The sequence below is a fragment of the Equus caballus genome, chromosome 14 (assembly GCF_041296265.1).
Source record: "Equus caballus isolate H_3958 breed thoroughbred chromosome 14, TB-T2T, whole genome shotgun sequence".
Classification (NCBI taxonomy): domain Eukaryota; kingdom Metazoa; phylum Chordata; class Mammalia; order Perissodactyla; family Equidae; genus Equus; species Equus caballus.
In genome coordinates this window covers 99636503-99658720 of record NC_091697.1, presented here as the reverse complement: position 1 = coordinate 99658720, position 22218 = coordinate 99636503, and the positions used below count along the sequence as shown (strand labels likewise).

Genomic DNA, 22218 nt, shown 5'->3' with positions numbered 1-22218 from the left:
TAGGCACTCAATATTATTCAATCAATAGGGATTAGGGTTGATATTTAAAATTTTTTTCTTTAAATTTTTTGGCATTTTTCTTATTTTCTTTGAAGAACATATGTTGCTTTTTTAAGTCAGAAATTCACTATTAAAAAGTGGACAGTTTTGACAGGCTAAAGTTCTGCTCCTCTACTCTGAGATGTAATAAACCAAAATATGTCCTCCTTAAAACTTCATATAAAGTCTGAAATGTAGATATTTGTTCAGCATCTTTTTATTCTGTTTTTTCTAGTTTCAGCTCTCAAACATCTTCAGATAAAGAAGTGGTTGTCAACAGTGGTAAGACCTCTAATTGCCCTTGTGATTCCTTGGGGGGCTGAGGAAGGCTTTAGTGTGTGATGGGCTTTCCTGAACACTGGTGCTTGACCAGGAGTCTCGCATGTGAATAGCCCTTAAACTAGTTTATTCTAAATTATGAGCCAGAAGAGGCTCAAGCCTGATATATTTTACAGTGCTTAGCATATTATTGTCACTCAATTACATTAATAAGACAATGACATTTAGCCTTTGTACTCACCTTTTTTATTTGACAGATCAACAGAATAATGGAGATATGAAACCAATTCAGAATTTCACAGCAATACCAATGACACAGGTATGGATATGTTAGGAAAGTAGATTGTATCTTAAAAAAAAATTTAAACACATTTCAATCAGGTCAGAGACACTATGAAAATATAAATAGTAATTCTATTAATAACTAACATTCTTGCTTGAACTTTGGGTGGGGAAATGTGTTATGGTAATTTTATAGTTCAGGAAAAACTAAAGGTTCACTTGCTGTCATATATATTCATTACAATATTCAGTCTCACTTTTGTTGCTTTCCAGATAGAATCACTATGGTAACAGTTTATCTTTGGTTACTGGTAAATTTGGATTGCTGCTGCCTGTTTATTTTCTCTTAATCTGTACTACACTGGAGTAATTGGTATGGAACAGTTGACCTCGATAAGTGGATCTTGTTTCAGATATAGACCTGTCTTTGTGACCTCCAGAGTCAGGTACTGAAGTGCATCGTCTTGGGTTTCCTAGAAATCACAAAGGATTCATAAGATGTAGAACAATGTTAGAATACTTTGCTAGTTTATGTATATTAAATGTTCTGAGCCGCTCTGTCCAAGACAGTAGCCACTAGCCACTTGTGGCTATCTAAATTTAAATTCAAATGAAATAATATTAATTAAAATGAAAAATTAAGGTCCCCCGTTGCACTGGCCACATTTTCAGTGCATAATAATAGCCACATGTAGCCAGTGGTTACTGAGCTGAAGAGAGCAGATATAGAACATATCCAATAAGGCAGAATGTTGTATTGGACATTAATGGTCTGGAGAATGAAGCTTGATTTCTAGAAACCTTTTGTTTTCTTTAACATGTTAATTTCTTTATTTAAAGTCCTGCATTATTTGGGTTCTTGTGACATTTTCTGAAGAGATTACTGTCATTAGTTTCATGGCATGGTGAAATTTTATTTATTTATTTATTTTTTATTAAGATTATGATAGATTACAACCTTGTGAGATTTCAGTTGTACATTATTGTTAGTAATGTTGTGGGTACACCACTTCACCCTTTGTGCCCTCCCCCCACCTCCCCTTTTCCCTGGTAACCACTGATCAGTTCTCCTTGTCTATATGTTAACTTCCACCTATAAGTGGAGTCATATAGAGTTTGTCTTTCTCTATCTGGCTTATTTCGCTTAACATAATACCCTCAAGGTCCATCCATGTTGATGCGAATGGAACAATTTGGTCCTTTTTTATGGCTGAGTAGTATTCCATTGTGTATATATACCATATCTTCTTTATCCAGTCATCAGTTTCTGGGCATTTAGGTTGGTTCCACGTCTTGGCTATTGTAAATAATGCTGCGATGAACATAGGGGTGCATGCGACTCTTGGGATTGCTGATTTCAGGTTCTTAGGATAGATACCCAGTAGTGGGATGGCTGGGTCATAGGGTATTTCTATTTTTAACTTTCTGAGAAATCTCCATACTGTTGTCCATAGTGGCTGCACTAGTTTGCATTCCCACCAACAGTGTATGAGGGTTCCTTTTTCTCCACAATCTCTCCAACATTTGTCACTCTTGGTTTTGGATATTTTTGCCAATCTAACGGGTGTAAGGTGATATCTTAGTGTAGTTTTGATTTGCATTTCCCTGATGATTAGTGATGATGAACATCTTTTCATGTGTCTATTGGCCATACTTATATCTTCTTTGGAGAAATGTCTGTTCATGTCCTCTGCCCAATTTTTGATCAGGTTGTTTGTTTTTTTGTTGTTAAGCTGTGTGAGTTCTTTGTATATTATGGAGATTAATCCTTTGTCGGATAAGTAGCTTGTAAATATTTTTTCCCAATTAGTGGGCTGTTTTTTTGTTTCAATCCTGTTTTCCCTTGCCTTGAAGAAACTCTTTAGTCTGATGAAGTCCCATTTGTTTATTCTTTCTATTGTTTCCCTCATCTGAGGAGTTATAGTGTCCGAAAAGATTCTTTTGAAACTGATGTCAAAGAGTGTACTGCCTATATTCTCTTCCAGAAGACTTATTGTTTCAGGCCTAATCTTTAGGTCTTTGATCCATTTTGAGTTTATTTTTGTGAATGGTGAGAAAGAATGGTCAATTTTCATTCTTTTACATGTGGCTGTCCAGTTTTTCCAGCACCATTTGTTGAAGAGACTTTCTTTTCTCCATTGTAGGCCCTCAGCTCCTTTGTCAAAGATTAGCTGTCGATAGATGTGTGGTTTTATTTCTGGGCTTTCAATTCTGTTCCATTGATCTGTGCACCTGTTTTTGTACCAGTACCATGCTGTTTTGATCACTGTAGCTTTGTAGTATGTGTTGAAATCGGGGATTGTGATGCCTCCAGCTTTGTTTTTCTTACTCAGGATTGCTTTAGCAATTCACGGTCTTTTGCTGCCCCACATGAATTTTAGGATTCTTTGTTCAATTTCTGTAAAGAATGTCCTTGGGATTCTGATTGGGATAGCATTGAATCTGTAGATTCCTTTAGGTAGTATGGACATTTTAACTATGTTTATTCTTCCAATCCATGTGCATGGAATATCTTTCCATCTCTTTATGTCGTTGTCAGTTTCTTTCAAGAAAGTCTTGTAGTTTTCATTGTATAAATCTTTCACTTCCTTGGTTAAATTTATCCCAAGGTATTTTATTCTTTTCATTGCGATTGTGAATGGGATTGAGTTCTTGAGTTCTTTTTCTGTTGGTTCATTGTTAGTGTATAGAAGTGCTACTGATTTATGTGTGTTGATTTTATACCCTGCAACTTTGCTGTAGCTGCTGATTGTTTCTAATAGTTTTCCTATGGATTCTTTGGGGTTTCCTATATATAAGATCATGTCGTCTGCAAACAGCGAGAGTTTTACTTCTTCGTTGCCTATTTGGATTCCTTTTATTTCTTTTTCCTGCCGAATTGCTCTGGCCAACACCTCCAGTACTATGTTGAATAGGAGTGGTGAAAGTGGGCACCCTTGTCTTGTTCCTGTTCTCAGAGGGATGGCTTTCAGGTTTTGTCTGTTGAGTATGATGTTGGCTGTGGGTTTGTCATATATGGCCTTTATTATGTTGAGGTACTTTCCTTCTATACCCATTTTATTGAGGGTTTTTATCATAAATGGGTGTTGGATCTTGTCGAATGCTTTCTCTGTGTCTATTGAGATGATCATGTGGTTTTTGTTTCTCATTTTGTTAATGTAGTGTATCACGTTGATTGACTTGCAGATGTTGAACCATCCCTGTGTCCCTGGTATAAATCCCACTTGATCATGGTGTATAATCTTTTTGATGTATTGCTGTATTCGGTTTGCCAGAATTTTGTTGAGGATTTTTGCATCTATGTTCATCAGTGATATCGGCCTGTAGTTCTCCTTCTTTGTGTTGTCCTTGTCAGGTTTGGGGATCAGAGTGATGTTGGCTTCATAGAATGTGTTAGGGAGTACTCCATCTTCCTCAATTTTCTGGAATAGTTTGAGAAGGATAGGTATTAAATCTTCTTTGAATGTTTGGTAGAATTCTCCAGAGAAGCCGTCTGGTCCTGGACTCTTATTTTTGGGGAGGTTTTTGATTACTGTTTCTATTTCTTTACTTGTGATTGGCCTATTCAGATTCTCCATTTCTTCCTGGTTCAGTTTGAGGAGGTTGTAAGAGTCCAGGAATTTGTCCATTTCTTCTAGGTTGTTCAATTTGTTCGCATATAGTTTTTCATAGTATTCTCTTATGATCTCTTGTATTTCTTTGGTATCTGTTGTGATTTCTCCTCTCTCATTCCTAATTTTATTTATTTGAGGTTTCTCTCTTCTTTTCTTGGTGAGTCTGGCTAAGGGTTTGTTGATTTTGTTAATTTTTTCGAAGAACCAACTCTTTATTTCATTGATCCTTTCTACTGTCTTTTTTGTTTCAATATCGTTTATTTCTGCTCTTATTTTTATTATTTCCCTCCTTCTACTGACTCTGGGCTTTGTTTGTTCTTCTTTTTCTACTTCTGTTAGGTGTCATTTGAGGTTGCTTATGTGAGCTTTTTCTTGTTTAGTGAGGTGAGCCTGTATTGCAATCAATTTCCCTCTTAGGACTGCTTTTGCTGCATCCCAAATGATTTATTATGACGTATTCTCATTTTCATTTGTCTCCAGATAATACTTGATTTCTTCTTTAATTTCTTCAATAATCCATTGTTTGTTCAGTAGCATGTTGTTTAGTCTCCACATTTTTGCACCTTTCTCTGCTTTATTCTTGTAGTTGATTTCTAGTTTCATAGCATTATGATCAGAAAAGATGCTTGATATTATTTCAACTCTCTTGTATTTATTGATGCTTACTTTGTTTCCCAAAATATGGTCTATTCTTGAGAATGTTCCATGCGCACTTGAGAAGAATGTGCAGCCTGCTGTTTTTGGATGAAATGTTCTAGATATATCTATTAAGTCCATCTGGTCTAATTTTTCATTTAATTCTATAATTTCCTTGTTGATTTTCTGTCTGGATGTTCTATCCATTGGTGTTAATGGGGTGTTGAGGTCCCCTACTATTATTGTACTGTTGTTGATGTCTTCTTTTAGTTCTGTTAAGAGTTGCTTTACAAATTTTGGTGCTCCTGTGTTGGGTGCATATATATTTATAAGTGTTATGTCTTCTTGGTGGAGAGTCCCTTTGATCATTATATACTGTCCCTCTTTGTCTTTCTTTATCTGTTTTGCTTTGAAGTCTACTTTGTTTGATATTAGTATAGTGACATCTGCTTTCTTTTGTTCATTATTAGCTTGGAGTACTGTCTTCCATCCCTTCACTCTGAGTCTGTGTTTGTCTTTGGGGCTGAGGTGTGTTTCCTGGAGGCAGCATATTGTTGGGTCTTGTTCTTTGATCCATCCTGCCACTCTGTGTCTTTTGATTGGAGAGTTCAATCCGTTTACATTTAGAGTGATTATTGAAATGTGGGGGCCTACTGCTGCCATTTTATGTCTTGTTTTCTGGTTTTCTTCAATTTCCTTTGTTTCTCGTCCCATGGTTTAATCTGTTCTGATGGAGAGCTGCTACTCTCTGTTGTTGTCCTTCTACTTATCTCCTTTGCTCTTGGTTTTGTAGCCCCTTTCCTTTTTTTGATTTTTCGGGAATGAGGGTTTTCCTGAGCATTTCTTGAAGAGGAGGTTTTGTGGGAATGAACTCCCTTAATTTTTGTTTATCTGGGAAAGTTTTTATTTCTCCATCGTATTTGAAGGATGTTTTCGCTGGGTAGAGAATTCTTGGCTGCAGGTTTTTGTCCTGCAGATTTTTGAATATATCATTCCACTCTCTTCTAGCCTGTAAAGTTTCTGCTGAGAAATCTGCTGATAGCCTGATGGGGGTTCCTTTGTAGGTTAGTGTCTTCTGCCTGGCTGCCCTTAGTATTCTCGCCTTGTCATTGACTTTTGCTAGCTTCCCTACTATATGCCTTGGGGTTGGTCTACTTGCATTGATAAAGTTTGGAGATCTATTGACTTCTGTCACATGAAGTTCCATCTCTTTCCCCAGGTTTGGGAGGTTCTCAGCCATTATTTCTTTGAATAGGCTTTCTGCCCCCTTCTCCCACTCTTCTCCCTCTGGTATACCTATAATCCTTACGTTGCATCTCCTAATTGCATCAGATAATTCTCGGAGAGTTTATTCATTTCTTTTTAGTCTTAGTTCTCTCTCCTCCTCTGTCTGCAGCATTTCTATATTCCTATCTTCCAAATTGCTAATTCTTTCCTCCATATTATCGGCCCTACTGTTCAGTGCGTCTAGATTTTTCTTAATCTCCTCTATTGTGTTCTTCATTTCCAATATTTCTGTTTGGTTCTTCTTTATAGTATCGAACTTTTTTGTGACATAACTCCTGAGCTCGTTGAGTTGTCTATCTGAATTCTCTTTGAACTCATTGAGTTTTTTAATGATGGCTGTTTTGAAGTCATCAACATTTAGGTTATATATTTCATTGTCTTTGGAATTGTTTTCTGTGTGTTTGTCATTTTCCTTCTGTTCTGGAGATTTAATATATTTTTTCGTATTGCTTGATGGTGTAGATTTGTGCCTCCACATAGAGATACAGTTTAGTTACTGCTTCCACTTGTTTCTACTGGTGTGGTGGGGGGACAGCTGTTTATACTGCACCAACCAGGAACCCTATCAGCTGTTGCTAACTGGGCTGGGCCCCTCCTCGCAGTCACAGTGATCCTGTGGGTTCCCTCTTCAGCTGTGGGGGCCGTCACAAGGGGGCTTCAGGCTGCTGGTGCCTACTGTTGCAGACAACCTAGACGTGCTCCCTCCTTAGGGTCTGCAGCGGTGTTATGGGCTTTCCCAGCTGCCAGGGGCAGGATCACTTATATTTGCAGCTCTGTCACTGTCGGTGCCCACAAAATCTCACTTGTCCACAATGGGTCACAGCAGAGATATGGGCATCTTCTGCAGTCTGTGGTTAGCTCACCTAGCTGTGCTACTTTTGTCCCAGGGTCTTCCAGCCTTGTGGTTGCTCTCTACTAGTGCTGTGCAGATGCTATCACTGAGGCTGCTGTGAGACTGTAGAGTTTCCCCCTGGGCCATGGAGCTGGGTCGTTGGAACTCCACCCAGCCCCAGTCCTCTCCCCTAGGATCTTGGGGAGCCCCTTGCCCTGTCTGGGGGATAGCCGGAGACCTTGAGTTCAGTGGCAGCTGGCCGGCTGCTGCGCTGCCTGGGATTCTCCTCTTCGGGACCCTCCCGGCATTGTGGATGCTGGGCGGAGCCTCTCCACTAATGGCAGGCAGAGACTTTGCCTGCTGCCTGGACGGAACTCTGGAGTTTCCCCCCCGGGCCGCGGAGCCAGCCACTGGAGCTCCACCCAGCCCCAGTCCTCTCCCAGGAGATCTCCGGTAGTCCCAAGCCCCTCCCGGGTGAAAGCCCGGTCAGTGGAGCTGGCGGCAGCAGCTGGTGGGCTGCCACACCGTTTGGGATTCTCTCTGGGAGCCTCCCAGCGTTGTGGATGCTGGGAGGGGCCTCTCCACTAATGGGGGGTAGGGGTTTTCCCCGCCGCCTCTGGTGTGTAACTCTGGAGCTTCCCTCTGGGCTTAGGTGTAATTGCGGGGGGCTTAGGTAGGGCTCTGGTTACCTGTTTCCACCGTCACTCCTCTGGTGTGCACTCCCTCCTGCCCTTGGTGTGTGGCGATGTTCTGGGGGCATCCGCTGGAAGAAAGCCACTTGCAGGTACTAGGCTGTTCGGGGGTCGGGGTCGGAGAGTTTTCACCTATCTCCACCTCTTCCCGGAGGGAAGTCCATCTGCCTTCCGATGTATAGCAGCGTGGGTCTCTCAGGCGTCCTGAGATGCTATATGAATATCCTTTGTTAAGCGATGAATGTCCAATTAGTTGTAGACTCAAAAGGGGAGAGACAAAGAAGACTACTCATGCCGCCATCTTGGATCTTCTCTGGAATTTTATTTTTTAATAATAGACTTTATTTTTCTTTTGGGTGGTTTTAGGTTTACAGAAAAAATTGAAAAAAAGTACAGAAGTTTCCCACATAACCCCTCTATCCCTTCCTCCAATTTCCCCTATATTTAACATCTTGCATTAGTGTGATACGTTTGTGAAAATTGATGAACCAATATTGATACATTATTATTAACTGAAGTCCACAGTTTACATTAGGATTCACTCTCTGTGTTGTACATGTTATGGGTTTTAGCAAATGTATAATGATATCTATCTACCATTACACAGAATAACAGTTTCACGGCCCCAAAATCTGCTGTGCTCCTCCTATTCATCCCTTCTTCCTCCCCCAGCATGATAACTTTTAAACTCTATATTGCTAATATTATTATTTGCAATTTTTTTTTGTTTGTTTTCTTACAAGTTACTTCTTTCCATTTTTGGTTCTTTGTGGAATGGGGTTCATGTACCTCTCAGGTATAACTATCATTTTGGGCTTGTTATGATCTAGTCTGTCCATCTCCTTTGCTCCACAGTAGCATGGACTCTGGAGCTGAGAGATCAGAGTTTTAGCAGGTTGTAAACTAACCCTTTTATTAATAACCCTTTTATTAATTATTTAATAATCTAATAATTTAATTAATTTAAAACAAATTCGTATCTTGAATTTCATTTATTTGGTGAATTAGGCTCTCAACTGCAATCTGAGCAGACAAGGACATTTAGAGAAAGAACATTGGAATGCATTCAGCCGTCATAGCCCAGTGAACGTCTCCATGGATGGAGTTCCCTGCATTCTCTTCTGGGCCAAAAGAATAACAATTAAATTTAAGAATCAGACTCAGCTGGACCTTACGGATGAAGCTTTTGGCCAGAAGGCAACAGTGGATGCTGGCAACTCAAATTGCAGAGAAGAAAGTGCCACGTAAGTTGACTGCTTTGTGGGAGGAAGCCCTTGGGGTGACTGTAGTCTATTAACTGGGCATCCAGTTTTCTGAGATTTCAGAAAAAAGAAGTAGGCTCTTTTGGACATGACTCTGACACACATCTTTGGGGAAATGTTTAATGTCTAAAATGGAAGAACCAGTTATTGATTAATTTTAAAAAATTTGTTATTTTTTCCCCAGCAATTTTCATCTGAACTCTTTTAGCTGATTGTTACGAAAGCTTGTGGAAAATCAGGGTTCTGAAAATGAAGGTTCCCAAACTCACTCTGGAAAAGGGAAAAGGATTCCAGGTGTGGTGTCAACTCCACATGCGAGGTGTCAACTACTTTTGTCCCACCAGGGAGGACGTTACATACCACAGAGCACCGTCAGATGTATTACAGTGGGTGAGACAGAGAAGGTGACTCTAGTCAGGGCAGATGTCTGATTGCAGGGAGTCTTCTGAAGTTGCGGAGCGTTGCCTCTTTGTAAGTGCGCAAGGGTACCTTTGAAGGGCCAAATTTCAGAGAATTCTTTAAGATTCATAATGATTAGAATAATTACTTTTGATTTGAGATAAGCAGATTAAACAAATATCCCTTTCAAAGAAGTCAATTTCCAGTGCCTTTCTCCGGTTTTCACTCATCCAAGCAAAAATGTTTGCCTGTATTTGTTTTGGTCCAGGGGTAGGAAGTCTGGCGTGTCCCACTTGCTTTCTATAAACCTCCTTGCTTTCAACATTTGCTGGTATAATGGAGACTTTTGGAAGATTTTCTGCATTTGTTCTGGCCTGGTTTAGAAGGGCAGAATGCTTTGTATAAACCATAACCTAAAGTGTGTGTGTGTGTGTGTGTATTCTTTTTATATACTTTGGCTGGAAATACTTTTTTATTCCTGAACTTATCATTTAAAAATTATTGATGATGGGTAAAAGTGGATTATATTAATATACACCTGCAAGTTATATTACGAGTCTTAGTAAGTATCTCGCTATTCAGAACCACCGTCTCTTATTAGGGAATTGTAAGCATAAGCATCCAGAGTCCTCCCAGATCTCTTTATTCTGTTTCAGCACGACTACCGAAGAGACTCAGCCCTGCTGAGAGCTCAGGACTTTTTCCTCAGGCTCTAATTAATTCCCTACAGGGCTCTTTATTTGTGGTCAGCTGTGCGGAGAGAGGCCGATGCCTGGGGATCATCTTGCCTGTCCATGGCTGACTGGCCCTCCTGGATTCCATTTGTCCTGACCCCAGGTATTTGCGGGGAAGATCAGGGCACCACAGCATTTTGCTGTGCTTTAGAAACCTTATTGATCACTGGGAACCCAGAAACAGAAAGAATGAAAATTTGGCTTCTAGGCCCAGTTCTGCCAGAGAGCTCTGTGACTTTACAAACAGGAACCACCATAGGATCATCGTCTGTGAGACGGAGCTGATGGCATCTATCTAAAAGGCCTTGAACACTTACCATGAGCCAGATACCGTGTGAGGACTTCACAGGCACATCTATTATTCCTCATAATACTATTGCGAATAAGTCCCCGAGTTACAGGTACTATTATGATCCATGTTTCAGGTGAGGAAGTCAAGGCTCGTAGATGTTAGGATACTTGCCAAGATCATACAGCTTGTATGGTGATAGACTGGGGTCTAAAATGTCTTTAGCAATGAGATTTTACCTCCTCTCTTGGCCCGACAGCATAGAGTTGTGAAAATCATATGAGGAAATGTATGCATGAGAACTTTGAGAGCTTGTCAAGTGCCGCTCACAGTAGTAGTATTACCTTCCTAGCTTCCTGATGATAACTAGAGTAAATAAAGTAGTGTCTAGTGACCTGGTGGAGAGGCCCAGGGAAGCTATGGTTTTCACAGCGCACACATGAATGATTGGGCAGGGCCTGACTTTTTCTTCCTGTCACCACCCTAAAATGCTAGCCGGGGCGAGTCCTGAGTGTGCAGCAGCCACCTCTTAGAGTCGTGCTCGGGCGAGCGTGCAGGCTTCCTGGAGAGCCCACCCAAGGGGATGAGTGGGAGGCTTCCTGGGACATGAGGTGTTCAAGGACCAGCTGCAGAGACTTAGTGTTCCTGATTCCGGAGAATCACACAGATTAGTGAGGTTCGTTTGCTGTGCTGGCAAGGAAATCCTGTGTTCTCAAGAACCAGAAAGGGAGTTGCCGAAAGAACAAACCCAAGCAAAGACATAACCATGTAGGGTCAAAAGCACAGATTTAAAAAAGATGACCATGTTTTAGCGCTTGGAAACAAAATGTTCAGGGAAAGGCAAGCTGTTGGCAGACAGATTTGCTATAGAAGTCTTTTCAAATAGCGAAAGCCCTACAAAGAGAGCATAATCCCAGCATCTGTGTGTATTTTGAATTTAGACAATTATAATCTGAAGAATTCAAAATCCATCTTAAGCGTGGGAGAGTAGGGTGCTGGGAAGAGTAAAAGAAGCTCCTTTCTGAGTGACTGGTGAGGCTGTAACTCTCCCGTGTGTTCCCAGGTTATGGCACGGTGCCTGGCACTGGAAAGATTCTCCCTGAAGGATCGTTGAATTTGCTTTGTTGAACTCAGGCCTCATGCTCTGTACTCAGCAGCACAGCATGTTATCGAGCTTTCACTGAAACCAGGACTGCTGGAGAAGGATTGTGGAGGGTCAGAAGTGTGGAGGCCACTGAGCTGCTCCATCAGGAGACGGGGACGGAGGTTAGGGTGGGCTCAGCATGGCTTTGCTTTGAAGTTTAGTTTGTTAGCTGTAGAGCCAGTTTATGGGTAACTAAGCTATTCTGATTCCTTGGAAGAACTAGAGAAATTCTGTTAGAATAAGTGACCAATCAAATTTATAAAGTGTTATTCAAGAAATGCATTTTACTTCTTTAAAGTATTTTCAGTAATTTGTAACAGAGTGTGGGAGTATTGTTAGAGAAAGGTCCTATTGAAGGCTTGCCCTATTGTGTAAATTAGCTACAAAGTGTTTGTTAATGAGTGCCTCTAAGGTGTCTAAATTTATGATGTTAGGAAATAAAGATATTTCTCTTAGCAATCTTATTTTATGGTTTGTTTTGTAAGTACCCCTTCCCTTTTCCCTGTAAATGGTATGAAGATAAACTTCAGCTCAATTGCTGACATTCTTACTTCTTGATAAGTGGGACCAAGTTAATGAGATTATATTTATGTGATTTGTTTTTCAAGCTTGTAATTGGACATTTTATAACTATCTACTTTCACTTTTTTGGTTTTATAATGTATATTGAGGTGTTATAACTTCTAGACATTATAACATCACATAGCAGTGTCATACTTTGTGTATTTAAATTCCTCACCTTTTCCCATTTCAATTATTTACTTAACTTTTTGCCATTCCTATTTTTCAACCTCATTGAAATATAAGTGAAATACACTAAACTACATATCTTTAAAGCAGACAATTTGATCAGTTTTGACATATGTGTTTACCCATGAAACCATCACCACAATCAAGATAGCAAACATTTACTTCACTTACAAAAGTTTCCTTGTGCCCTTTTGTAACATCCCTCTTGCCACTCCCACCTCTCTACGTGAACACTGATCTTCTTTCTATCATTATAGATTAGTTTGCATTTTCTAGAATTTTATATAAGTGTAATTGTATAGTGTACATTCTTTTTTAGTCTGGCTTCTTTCACTTGCGTAACGATTTTGAAATTCTCATATATTGTTGCATGTATCAAAGGTATGTTCCTTTCCATGGCTAAGTAGTAAGTGCTCCATTGGATGGATATAGCACAACTTATTTATCCCTCCACCTCTTGATGGAGATTTGTTTTTTCCTCCAGTTTTTAGATAACTTTCTAAATGAAGTTGCTATAAGCATTCATGTACAAGTTTTTGTAGGAGCATATATTTTCGTTTCTTTTGGGTAAATACCCAGGAGTGGAATGGCTGGATCATATGGTAGGTGTATGTTTAGCTTTTTAAGAAACTGCCAAACTGTGTTGAAAGTGGTGGTGCCGTTTGCCTTTCTAGCAGCGTTGTGTAAGAGCTCCAGCTGCCTCACATCCTCACCAACTCTTGGTATGGTTAGTGTGGGACTGTAGAGAAAATATTTTTGTGTTCTTGCATGGTGAGTAATTTTTGAACAAATTTTACTGGAACCTGGGTTAAAAGATAAGTCTTGGAGTTGATAAGAGATTTATCTTCTCAGAGGGGTGTGTTTACATGTCAAGGAGTAATGAAACTCAGCCATGCAGACGTTCCGGGGCTTGGCAACCCAGAGAGGCTTCTTATCTTCCCCTTGGAGACATTTATTTACATACATGGGTTAGACCTGCAGCCATTTGTCTCCTTTATGGTGAGCTGTTTGCCCCCATCCAAAGGCTAACAAAACTCATCAGAGGTACCTTCTGAGCTAGGAACCCAGGATCCTTCCCTTGTCTCTTCCCAAGGAAAATTTTTGACACTAAGGAGGCAGATGTTTCTCTCCCTTTCTCAGGAGGTGAAGGGGGACCACTGTCTCTCTCCAGATAAACTCCCAGGTTCATAATTCTGGTGTTCCTCACCTGTGTGACAAATTCTAGTACATACAGGATGGTATCTGGCTCTCTTCATGTTGCCCGTGAGGAAGAATTGGGTTAAAAGGGGAACCAATGTGGTTGTTGCTATGAGTTAGTAATAATCTGTCTCTGCTCCAGGAAATCTCATATTAACTTTCAGAAAAATGGGGATAAATATAGGTATTAAAAGCTTCCAAGTAGATTTTTTTAAAAAAGTTTTAGTCATTCTGATTACTGTACCATGTTATCTTGTAGCATTATTTTATATTTTTCTAATGACTAATGATGTGAGCATCTTTTCATGTATTAATTGGCTGTTTGTATATCTTCCTTCATGAAGTGCCTATCTTTTGACCATTTTAAGTTGAGTTGTCTTCTTGTTATTGAGTTGTTAGTGTTATTTATTATAGTACAGATAGAAGTTCTTTGTCTATATGTGCTGTGAATATTTTCTTCCACTCTATGGCTTGTCTTTTTTGTTTTCTTAATAGTATCTTTTGAACAGCAAAAGTTTTTGAATTTAATAAAGTTCAATTATCAATTTTTTCTTTTATAGTTTGTACTTTTGTATTTTTTCAAGAAACCATTGGCTGTCCCAAGATTGCACAAATATTATTCTATAAGTTTATAGTTTTGGTTTTTACATTTAGGTCTATGAACATTTTGAGGTAATTTCTGAGTGCAGTGTGAAGTAAGGGTTGTTCCTGTTTAGATGGACTGTGTTGTTTCTGTTTTCTCAGGTTGTCTCTGAAGTTTGATGATGCTCAAAATCCCAAAGGTCTTGATGTAAGGTAGGTATGGGTACCACTTTGGAGTATCATAGGTTCAGTGTTTCAGATTAGCTCCATATAATTTATTGATTCAACATGCTAGTATCAAGGACCTGCTGTGTGCTAAGCACTGACGTGTGAAATGTCACCTCTACCTAATTACACTGAAAAGTCAGTGGTGTTATGTGATGGGATCCTATCGTAATGCTTCCTTTAGTTTCTACCAAAGCATCTATAGTTTCCTCAGTTAGGGACCTTGAGAACACACGAACACATGAATGTGAGAATGTGATACCCTTTTCCTCTGAGCAAAAAATATACTTAAAGCTCCAAGGGCTGGGGCTCTGATTTAAAGTTTCTTTCTATATAGCTCCTTACAGTGAATCACACTTATCATTTAAGGATAATGAAAAATTCTCCATTAGCTGACTTCCCCAGCAGATAAGCAACACAGGCCTGCGTTTTTGTCTTTATGTATGGAAGGATGCATCTGCCGACAGTGGTTTGTCCAAGTAGTTAGGAACTGCTCTGGGGAAGGGTGGGGCGTGCCAATTTGGACACATTACATTTTTTTTTTCTTATCGAAATATGTTTCCCTTCCTATAGGATCAAGCTTTTAGTGAAGATAGGAGCTGTGTCTTTAACATTACTTGAAAAACCAGCAGGGTGTGTTTGGGCAGTCTTTCCCAAGCTGTGTTCTGTGAAACACTTCTGCTCTATGAAAATATTTATAAGAGTCCCCATAAAAGGTATTCTGTGGTCAAATGTGTTTGAGAAACACTACCCACCCTGTGTTCCTTTTGGAGCGTCACCGTGTAAACTTGTATATGAAGGTTTCTGTGAAGACGCGTCTTAAGGAAGATGTTGCACCTGGTAGCTTTGATTAACCCAGTGTTTCCTGGTATCACCCTGGAAAGCTCTCTCGTCAGAACACTTTCCTGCATATCATGGGACACTAGTGTTTCACTGGTCGTAATTTAGAAAACGCATGTCATTACCTTCCAGAGAAACTTTAAAAGGAAAATAGAAACCCAGAAGGTAACCAAACACATACACATAGCTGTTTGATATACGATTGAGGAATATTTTTGATTCAAATAGCACTTTTTTTCCCCAAAAGGAAAATAGCTCTATGATTATTATTTTTCTGAGATAAAGGTATGTGGCAGACACTGTCAGTACCCCATCTATACCCCCTTGGGCATTTCCATTGCAGCCACTACAGTCCACCAGCTCAACTTTCACTGCTAGCCCTTCTTTGCCTAAAAGTTTCCTCTGGCCAAAGGGGCCCACTGCCTCCTGTGCCTGCCCCAGCAGCCCTCAACCAGTGAGTGAAGCGAGGGTATAAATGCCCCAGCTCTCTCAGCCTCAGGCGAGAGAACTCAGAGGCAGGCATTCTACTCGGGCTCCAGGGTTCCTCATGGGCATTAAGCCCCACTTACCACAGTGGAAACTTGCTTAATCATGTGTCGTTTTTGACTGTCTTCCATTCCTCTGTTGTTTCTCTTCTCTCCATACTACATATTTTGAATGGCCAAATTCCCCAATACCTTTGGGGTCACCTCCCAAAAATACTTTTTGTATCCACATCTTTGTCTCAGGGTCTGCTTCTGTAGAACCCCAAGCTAACACAAGGTAATACATGTCCATTGAAAACAGAAAAATCAGAAAATATCGAGCTATAAAAAGAAAAAAATGAAAATCATTCATAATCCAACCACCATTTGTAATGACTAATTAGCATTTTGATGTCTACCCTTCCAGAATTTTTTTTTATGCAGTCACACATATTTTTTTAGTGAAAAAAAAGGTCATGGCCTATGTACATTATAATGTTTTTATGGCTGGAGAATAGTCCATTCCAAAATGGCTAAGAATAAGGGCTCTCGTCTCAGGTTGGATTCAAAGCCCAGCTCCAATGCTTACTCTCTCAGTGAACTTGCAGAAATGATTTACTTAACTCTTCTGTGTCTTATTCCTCGTCTAGGAGATGAGGACGGTAATATTATCTGTCTCATGGCGTTGTGGTAGAGAGTGAATAAAATACACATAAAGAACACAGAAAGGTGCTTCACACGTAGTCAGAACTATTCCTATTATTTTTGAACATTCTTTATTTAGCTAATTCTATATTGATGTCCATTCAAGTTGTTCTCAAGTTTTTGGCAATAATATCGAGTGTTGATTCTAAAAAATAAAAAAGCCGAGTTTTTTGTAAGAGTTTGTGTTGCTTACTTTTCAGGGCCCTGTCATTTGCTTTCATTCCAAACCGGAAACGTAAAAGCCTCTCTTGAGGCAGTTCTACTACCTGACAACAGAGGGCGCGATTGTACCGTTCATAGACGATGTCCTGTGTCAGCAAATGTAGAAGAGCTTTGGGGGTAATACTGTTTCATAATCATTTTCAGATTCACCCTTATCAATTACAACAAGTTGTCCATCCAGGGCTGGTTTAGTTTGCACCGAGTCGAGATTATTTTCAATAATTCCATCCAAGCAACCTTCAATGCAACTGGCATATATGCTCCGTCACGTTATTCCTACCACTGCCAGCGCGTCAGCAGCCTGCAGCGGTACGATGCCCTCTTGGTGCCCAGCGACACGGATGATACGTCAAGCCTGTGGGAGGTCACTTTTGTTGATTTCCAGGTAATAAACTAAAACATAGGCTCAGTGCACCTGTGTATTTGGAGCCAAAGAAACTCGGTAAAACTGAAACATGTGTTTAAGGAAAAGAGAGGAGTGGATACTTTAAAAATAATATCGGTATTGTTTTTCTGTATCTTCTAGGGTATGAAGTGGACTAGGATATTTTCTCTCCCTGCACAGCCCTCCCCGCTCCCCCTTGCTTTACAGTCAGGTTTATCCAGCCACTAATAACTATCAGTGAGGAATGCCAGCAATCTAAGCCGGGGAGAAGCTGTGGCCTGAAGCCCAGTGACTGACACTTCCTGGAGTGAGAGGCCCTTCTGGGCAGAGGAATTGTTGGACAATTATTGTACTTCCTTCAGGGAGTGAGCAGTGATCCTATCAGGGCAGATAAGAAGTACATCTGTAGCGTGAGTGACAGCTTTGGCAGGTAGCATAGGAAGGGAACTGTCAGCCAGGGAGTCAAAAATATCCCAAAGCTCCTCTTGAAAGTCTTTGGGGAGGGGGCGGGAGCACAAGAGGTTCCTTTTCACCAGCAGAGTCTCAGGCTGGGAGACGTCTGTCAAGTTCCTCCGTCCTGTTTACCTGTGAAAAAAGCTTCTCTTGTTCTTCCGAGTCACTGAAATAGGCAGGGTTTTGCACATCCCTTTTAGGGGCACTTTCCAATTTTACATACGTATATATCCACAGAACCCTCCCTCCCCAGGCTGGAGCAGTGTGGGGGGGGAGGACGCTGAGGAGAGGTGGTTTGGGGGAGGGAAGGAACTTGCCTCTCTGAGTCTGAAAGACCTGGGTTCAAATTACTTCTCAAACTACACCTTCTCAATTTCTGACCTATCCTTATGAACATAAATAATTCATGGCCCAATATGTGTGGCGACACCCAGGACTGTGTCAGCATGGAAGCAATAGCTGCTGCTTGTGAGTCCCATCTGTGTTGACACTGTTGTGGTTATCGCACATTGTTTGTCTTCAAAAAGCTTATAATGCTGTAAGGTAGCTGTTATTATCCCTGTGTTACAAGTGAGATGACTGAAGCTCTGATACTTACATAATTTTTCAAAATGATATAACTGGTAAATAGGAGAGGCAGAATCTGAATTCTGGACTGTCTGGTTCCAAAGACACTTATATATATATTACATATATATATACACATTATATATACATATACACACACACACAAACATACATACATATATATACACACACATATATACATATAAGTTATATGTCTATATACATATATAAATTATATATTATAAATTATATGTATAACAAATTATATGTATTTATGTCTTCATAAATATATAAATTATATGTAGATATATATACATACATACATACATATATGTACGTACATATATACATATAAATTGCATATACATATATATGTATATGTATATATGTATATGTAATTTCTCTCTCTTGATATTTCAAAACAGCAGCAGGCAGAAAGGGCAATGAGAAAGTAATAATGAAAACAAGGAATAATGCACACATACCCTAATTAGAAAGGAGGAATTGACTGATTTATGCCTCCACCTGTTCCAGACATGACTTAAGGGGACTTACAGAAATACTACAAGAAAAATCACTTTGAAAAATGGGCAAACCACTTCATCCCCATTAGGATGGCTGTTATTAAGAAAAAAGGGCAAACAGAAAACAATAAGTGTGGGCAAGGATGTGGGGAATTAGAACATTTGTACCTTGCTGGTGGGAATGTAAAATGGTGCAGTTGCTGTGGGAAACAGTATGGCGGTTCCTCAAAGAGTAAGCATAGAATTACCATGTGATTCAGCAATTCCACTTCAGGGACTATACCTAAAAGAATTAAAAGGAGGGATTGAACAGACATTTGTACACCCGTGTTTATTTCAGCATTATTCACAATAGCCAAAAAGTGGAAACAAACCAAATGTCCATTGATGAATGATGAAAAACAACATCTAGTATATACATACAATGGAATCTTATTCAGCTTTAGAGAGGAAGAAAATTCAGGTACGTGCAACAATATGAATGAACCTTGCGGGTGTTATGCTAAGTGAAATAAATCACACAGAAAAGGACAAATATTTGTATGATTCACTCATATGAGGTATCTAGGGTAGTCAAATTTGGAGACAGAAAGTAGAATGGTGGTTGCTTGGGGCTAGGGAAGAGGGGAATGAGGAATTCGTGTTTAATGGGTACAGTTTCAGTTTTGCAAGATGAAAAGAGTTCTGGAGATGGATAGTGGTGATGACTGCACAACGATGTGAGTGTGCTTAATGCCACTGAACCGTACACCTAAAAATGGTTAAGATGGTAGATATTATATTATGTATATATTTTGTAATAAAAAAATGTAAAACAAAAACATGGGCAAAAACATAGGGGTTAATAAAAACAAAGGAAGAAAAGATCAGTTACAGCCTCTGGTGAGGTTGGTACACAAAATCACGAGACCATTTGTCAGCCCTGGCTAGAAGCGGCACGGTAATTTGGCTCCGAAGCTTGGGAGCAGCCAGCATAAGAAGGAGTCAGCCAGTTACGTGTTCAGGGGGTTCATGAGACTACTGCAAATGTACTTGTGAGGGGCACACCCATCCCTTGTGTTGTGCGACACGTGCCAGCATCCTCAACAGCAGCCTTATAGTGAACACAGCACTGGGTGTTGGAGGCAGGCCTTGTTAAAACACCCTTACTGTAGACAGATGGCAGAATGCAGGCTCGGTCCAGGCAAGAGGTGCCGGGGGTGCTGGTTAAGGTACATGTACAGAAGGCTGCAGTCCCTGTATGCAGCTTTGCTGCTCTGCTCGTTCTCAGAGTAAAGTGTAGAGTGGTGTCACATGCATGGCAAACTCAGATGCCTTGGGGGAAAACTCGGATGCCAATACCTCAGGTGGACCAGTGGGGGACTGTGGCAAAGTGTAGCTGGAATCACAAGGGGGCATATTTATTTAGCTCCAGCTAATTTTTGCTTTCTGGGAATGCAGACTCAGTGTTGCTAGATCTCCTGACTTTTCAGGAGAAGCTAGAAATCCAGATTCTTATGGGAAATTGTTCAGAACTCTGGGCCAAGCAAAACTCACCTGTGGGCTGGATACAGTGTTTGCAACCTCTAGTCCGGACAATGGATGGACGACATGTCCTTCCAGGCATTCTCCAGATACTGTTCTCAGCCAAGTCTTGTCAAGAATGAAGTGGCAGTCAATGTGAGGATGTTCTCTTTGGCTGGAGTTGCAGAATCAAATGAGGCCATCTTTTGTCATTGAGGAGCTTGACTCTTCAGACACTAGTCTGAAGAGAAGGCCCCTTTGCCTCTTCATAGAGGGGCAGGCCAAGGATCCCAGAAACCAGGCCAAGAGTTTTCTTCAGAAGCTGTTTTGGATTTGGCCTAGAGCACACAATTGGGTGAGCAAGGCCCCTGAGGTCTGCGGCAGCATGGTAATTTTAGCATGGAAAGATGCTAAAGCGCCCACCTAAGTCGTAACAATGAGTTCTCAGTAAAGCGTTCATGGATAATTCAGTTTCCTGATGTGCCCTTTTAAACATATTAGGTGACTGAATGAGGTGACACTGTGTTGGGTTGTATTCTAAAAGCCAGCTAAACGTGGGGGCTGCCTTCACAAGTGATTGCTGTCACTCGGGGCAGCTCCTCTGTAGCCCCGTTTCTTTCCGTGTGACAGTATTTAGATATCGCAGCCAGTTGTGGATTTGAACCTCTCCTAGTTCCAAGTAGTTAAACCACTTCATTTGCACATATGAGAAAACTTTCCTTTCTATTCTCTGGGCAGGGGGCAAGGGGGGGGGCTGGTATACAGCAATTCCAAAAAGAGTACCAAGTTGGTAGGGTACAACTGGTAAGAGGGAGAGGTAGTGACAGGAGGAAGAAGAGACAGAGCACGTCAGGAGTTAGGGAGTAGTAAACTAACACGTGACTCTGAAGCCAGGCTGCCTGGGTTTGAATTACAGCTTCACTGCGCTTACAATGCTGTGTGACTCTAAGCAAGTCACTTAACTTTTCTGTGTCTCATCCATAAAATAGGGATAAATAGTAATTTACAGGCTATTGTGAGTATTAAATGAGTTAAGGCTGTGTCTGGTACATAAAAAAACCTTCACTGAGTGTTAGCTTTTATTATTGTCTATGTTTCACCTCATTAGGAATCATAATATCTTCCCTTAAAAGACTCTTCCTGGTCTAATTCCTGTCAACAGAATCGAAGGCAGAGGAACTGAGACCTAAAATCCTTGGTGAAATTTATACCAACACTTATAAAATGTTGCGAGTGCTTTGAATTTTAGAGACACCGCAGCAGTTGTGGTTTTAGATGAAGGGGATATCCCTGAGGGTCAGATTAAAAGAGGTTTTATTGCAGAGCCTTGAATTTCAAGAGCCTTTTAATTATGACAAACATACATCCCAGAGTTTCTGGGTCAGTCTTGATTTAAAATGGTTTCTCTGTCCACGTAACACACTCACATTTGTTAGATCGTGTGTTTGAGTTATTCAGCAAACATGGCCCCAGTATCTTAAATGTGGCCAATTAGGGGTCCAGAACCCCCAGCCCAAGTGGGAAGTAGATCTTAGGAGAGAAAGAACGTGTCCCTTCTTTTCGTCCTCCTGACAGATCCAAGGCTTTACCATCAAGGGGGGACAGTTTGCCAAGGCCCGAGACTGCGCCTCTGCCCTCTCCCCAGCCATTCTGATGGGCCTGGCGATGTCGCTGATCCTGCTGCTGGTGCTGGCCTACGCCCTGCACATGCTCGTCTACCTGCGGTATCTGGAGCGGCACTACGACGTCATCGCGTCTCCGGCCCACCTCCCCCGGCTGCGAGCCCGAGACGCAGCAGAAGAGAAGGAGCTGCTGCGGAGCCAGGCAGTCGAGCGCTGCGAACTGAGGAGCCAGCAGATCGGCAAAATTTACGTCTAACAGCGCGGGCCCCTCCCTCATAAAGTCCCTGGTGGGCTCGGAAAGGAGTTGTTTCTGTTCTGTGCTGTTTGACTTGTGATATAAGGTTTTCACGGAATGGTTTGATTAAAAAAAAATTAAAGAAAGGAAAATACGTAATGAATCACTTTTGAAGCCTCTGCTGCCCTATTTAGATAGACTTGGGGCAATGAAAAACGTATCTCAGGAATCCCACCGAGGTAAATCTGATGGTTGCCCCAAAGCTACGTTGAACGCAGAGGGATGTTTCAAGTTAGGGGGACAAAAAAAAAGAACAACGCAATATAGAGAAGAGAAAACTCACTTGGTCCTCCTTGCCTGTACCAGTTTGGGTGTGATAAGTATAGAAATAATAAATCCAAGGTTAACAGGAAGTTCAGGATTCAAAATATTTTGTACCATAGTTTACATTTTTT

General features: G+C 40.7%; 1 protein-coding gene across 12 annotated transcripts in view; it reads left to right on the top strand.

The window, feature by feature from the left end:
* The window catches only part of ATP6AP1L (ATPase H+ transporting accessory protein 1 like), a 44135-nt gene extending 22209 nt beyond the window's left edge, over nt 1–21926 (top strand). For all 12 annotated transcript variants that reach the window (XM_023618049.2, XM_070233374.1, XM_023618051.2 and 9 more), the window contains 6 exons: nt 275–321; nt 576–637; nt 8670–8905; nt 14181–14231; nt 16619–16859; nt 21482–21926. In XM_023618049.2, coding sequence (XP_023473817.1) covers nt 275–321; nt 576–637; nt 8670–8905; nt 14181–14231; nt 16619–16859; nt 21482–21784 — 940 coding nt within the window. In that variant the 3' untranslated portion in view covers nt 21785–21926. The remainder of the gene's footprint in view (nt 1–274; nt 322–575; nt 638–8669; nt 8906–14180; nt 14232–16618; nt 16860–21481) is intronic.
* Nucleotides 21927–22218: the final 292 nt, after the last annotated feature.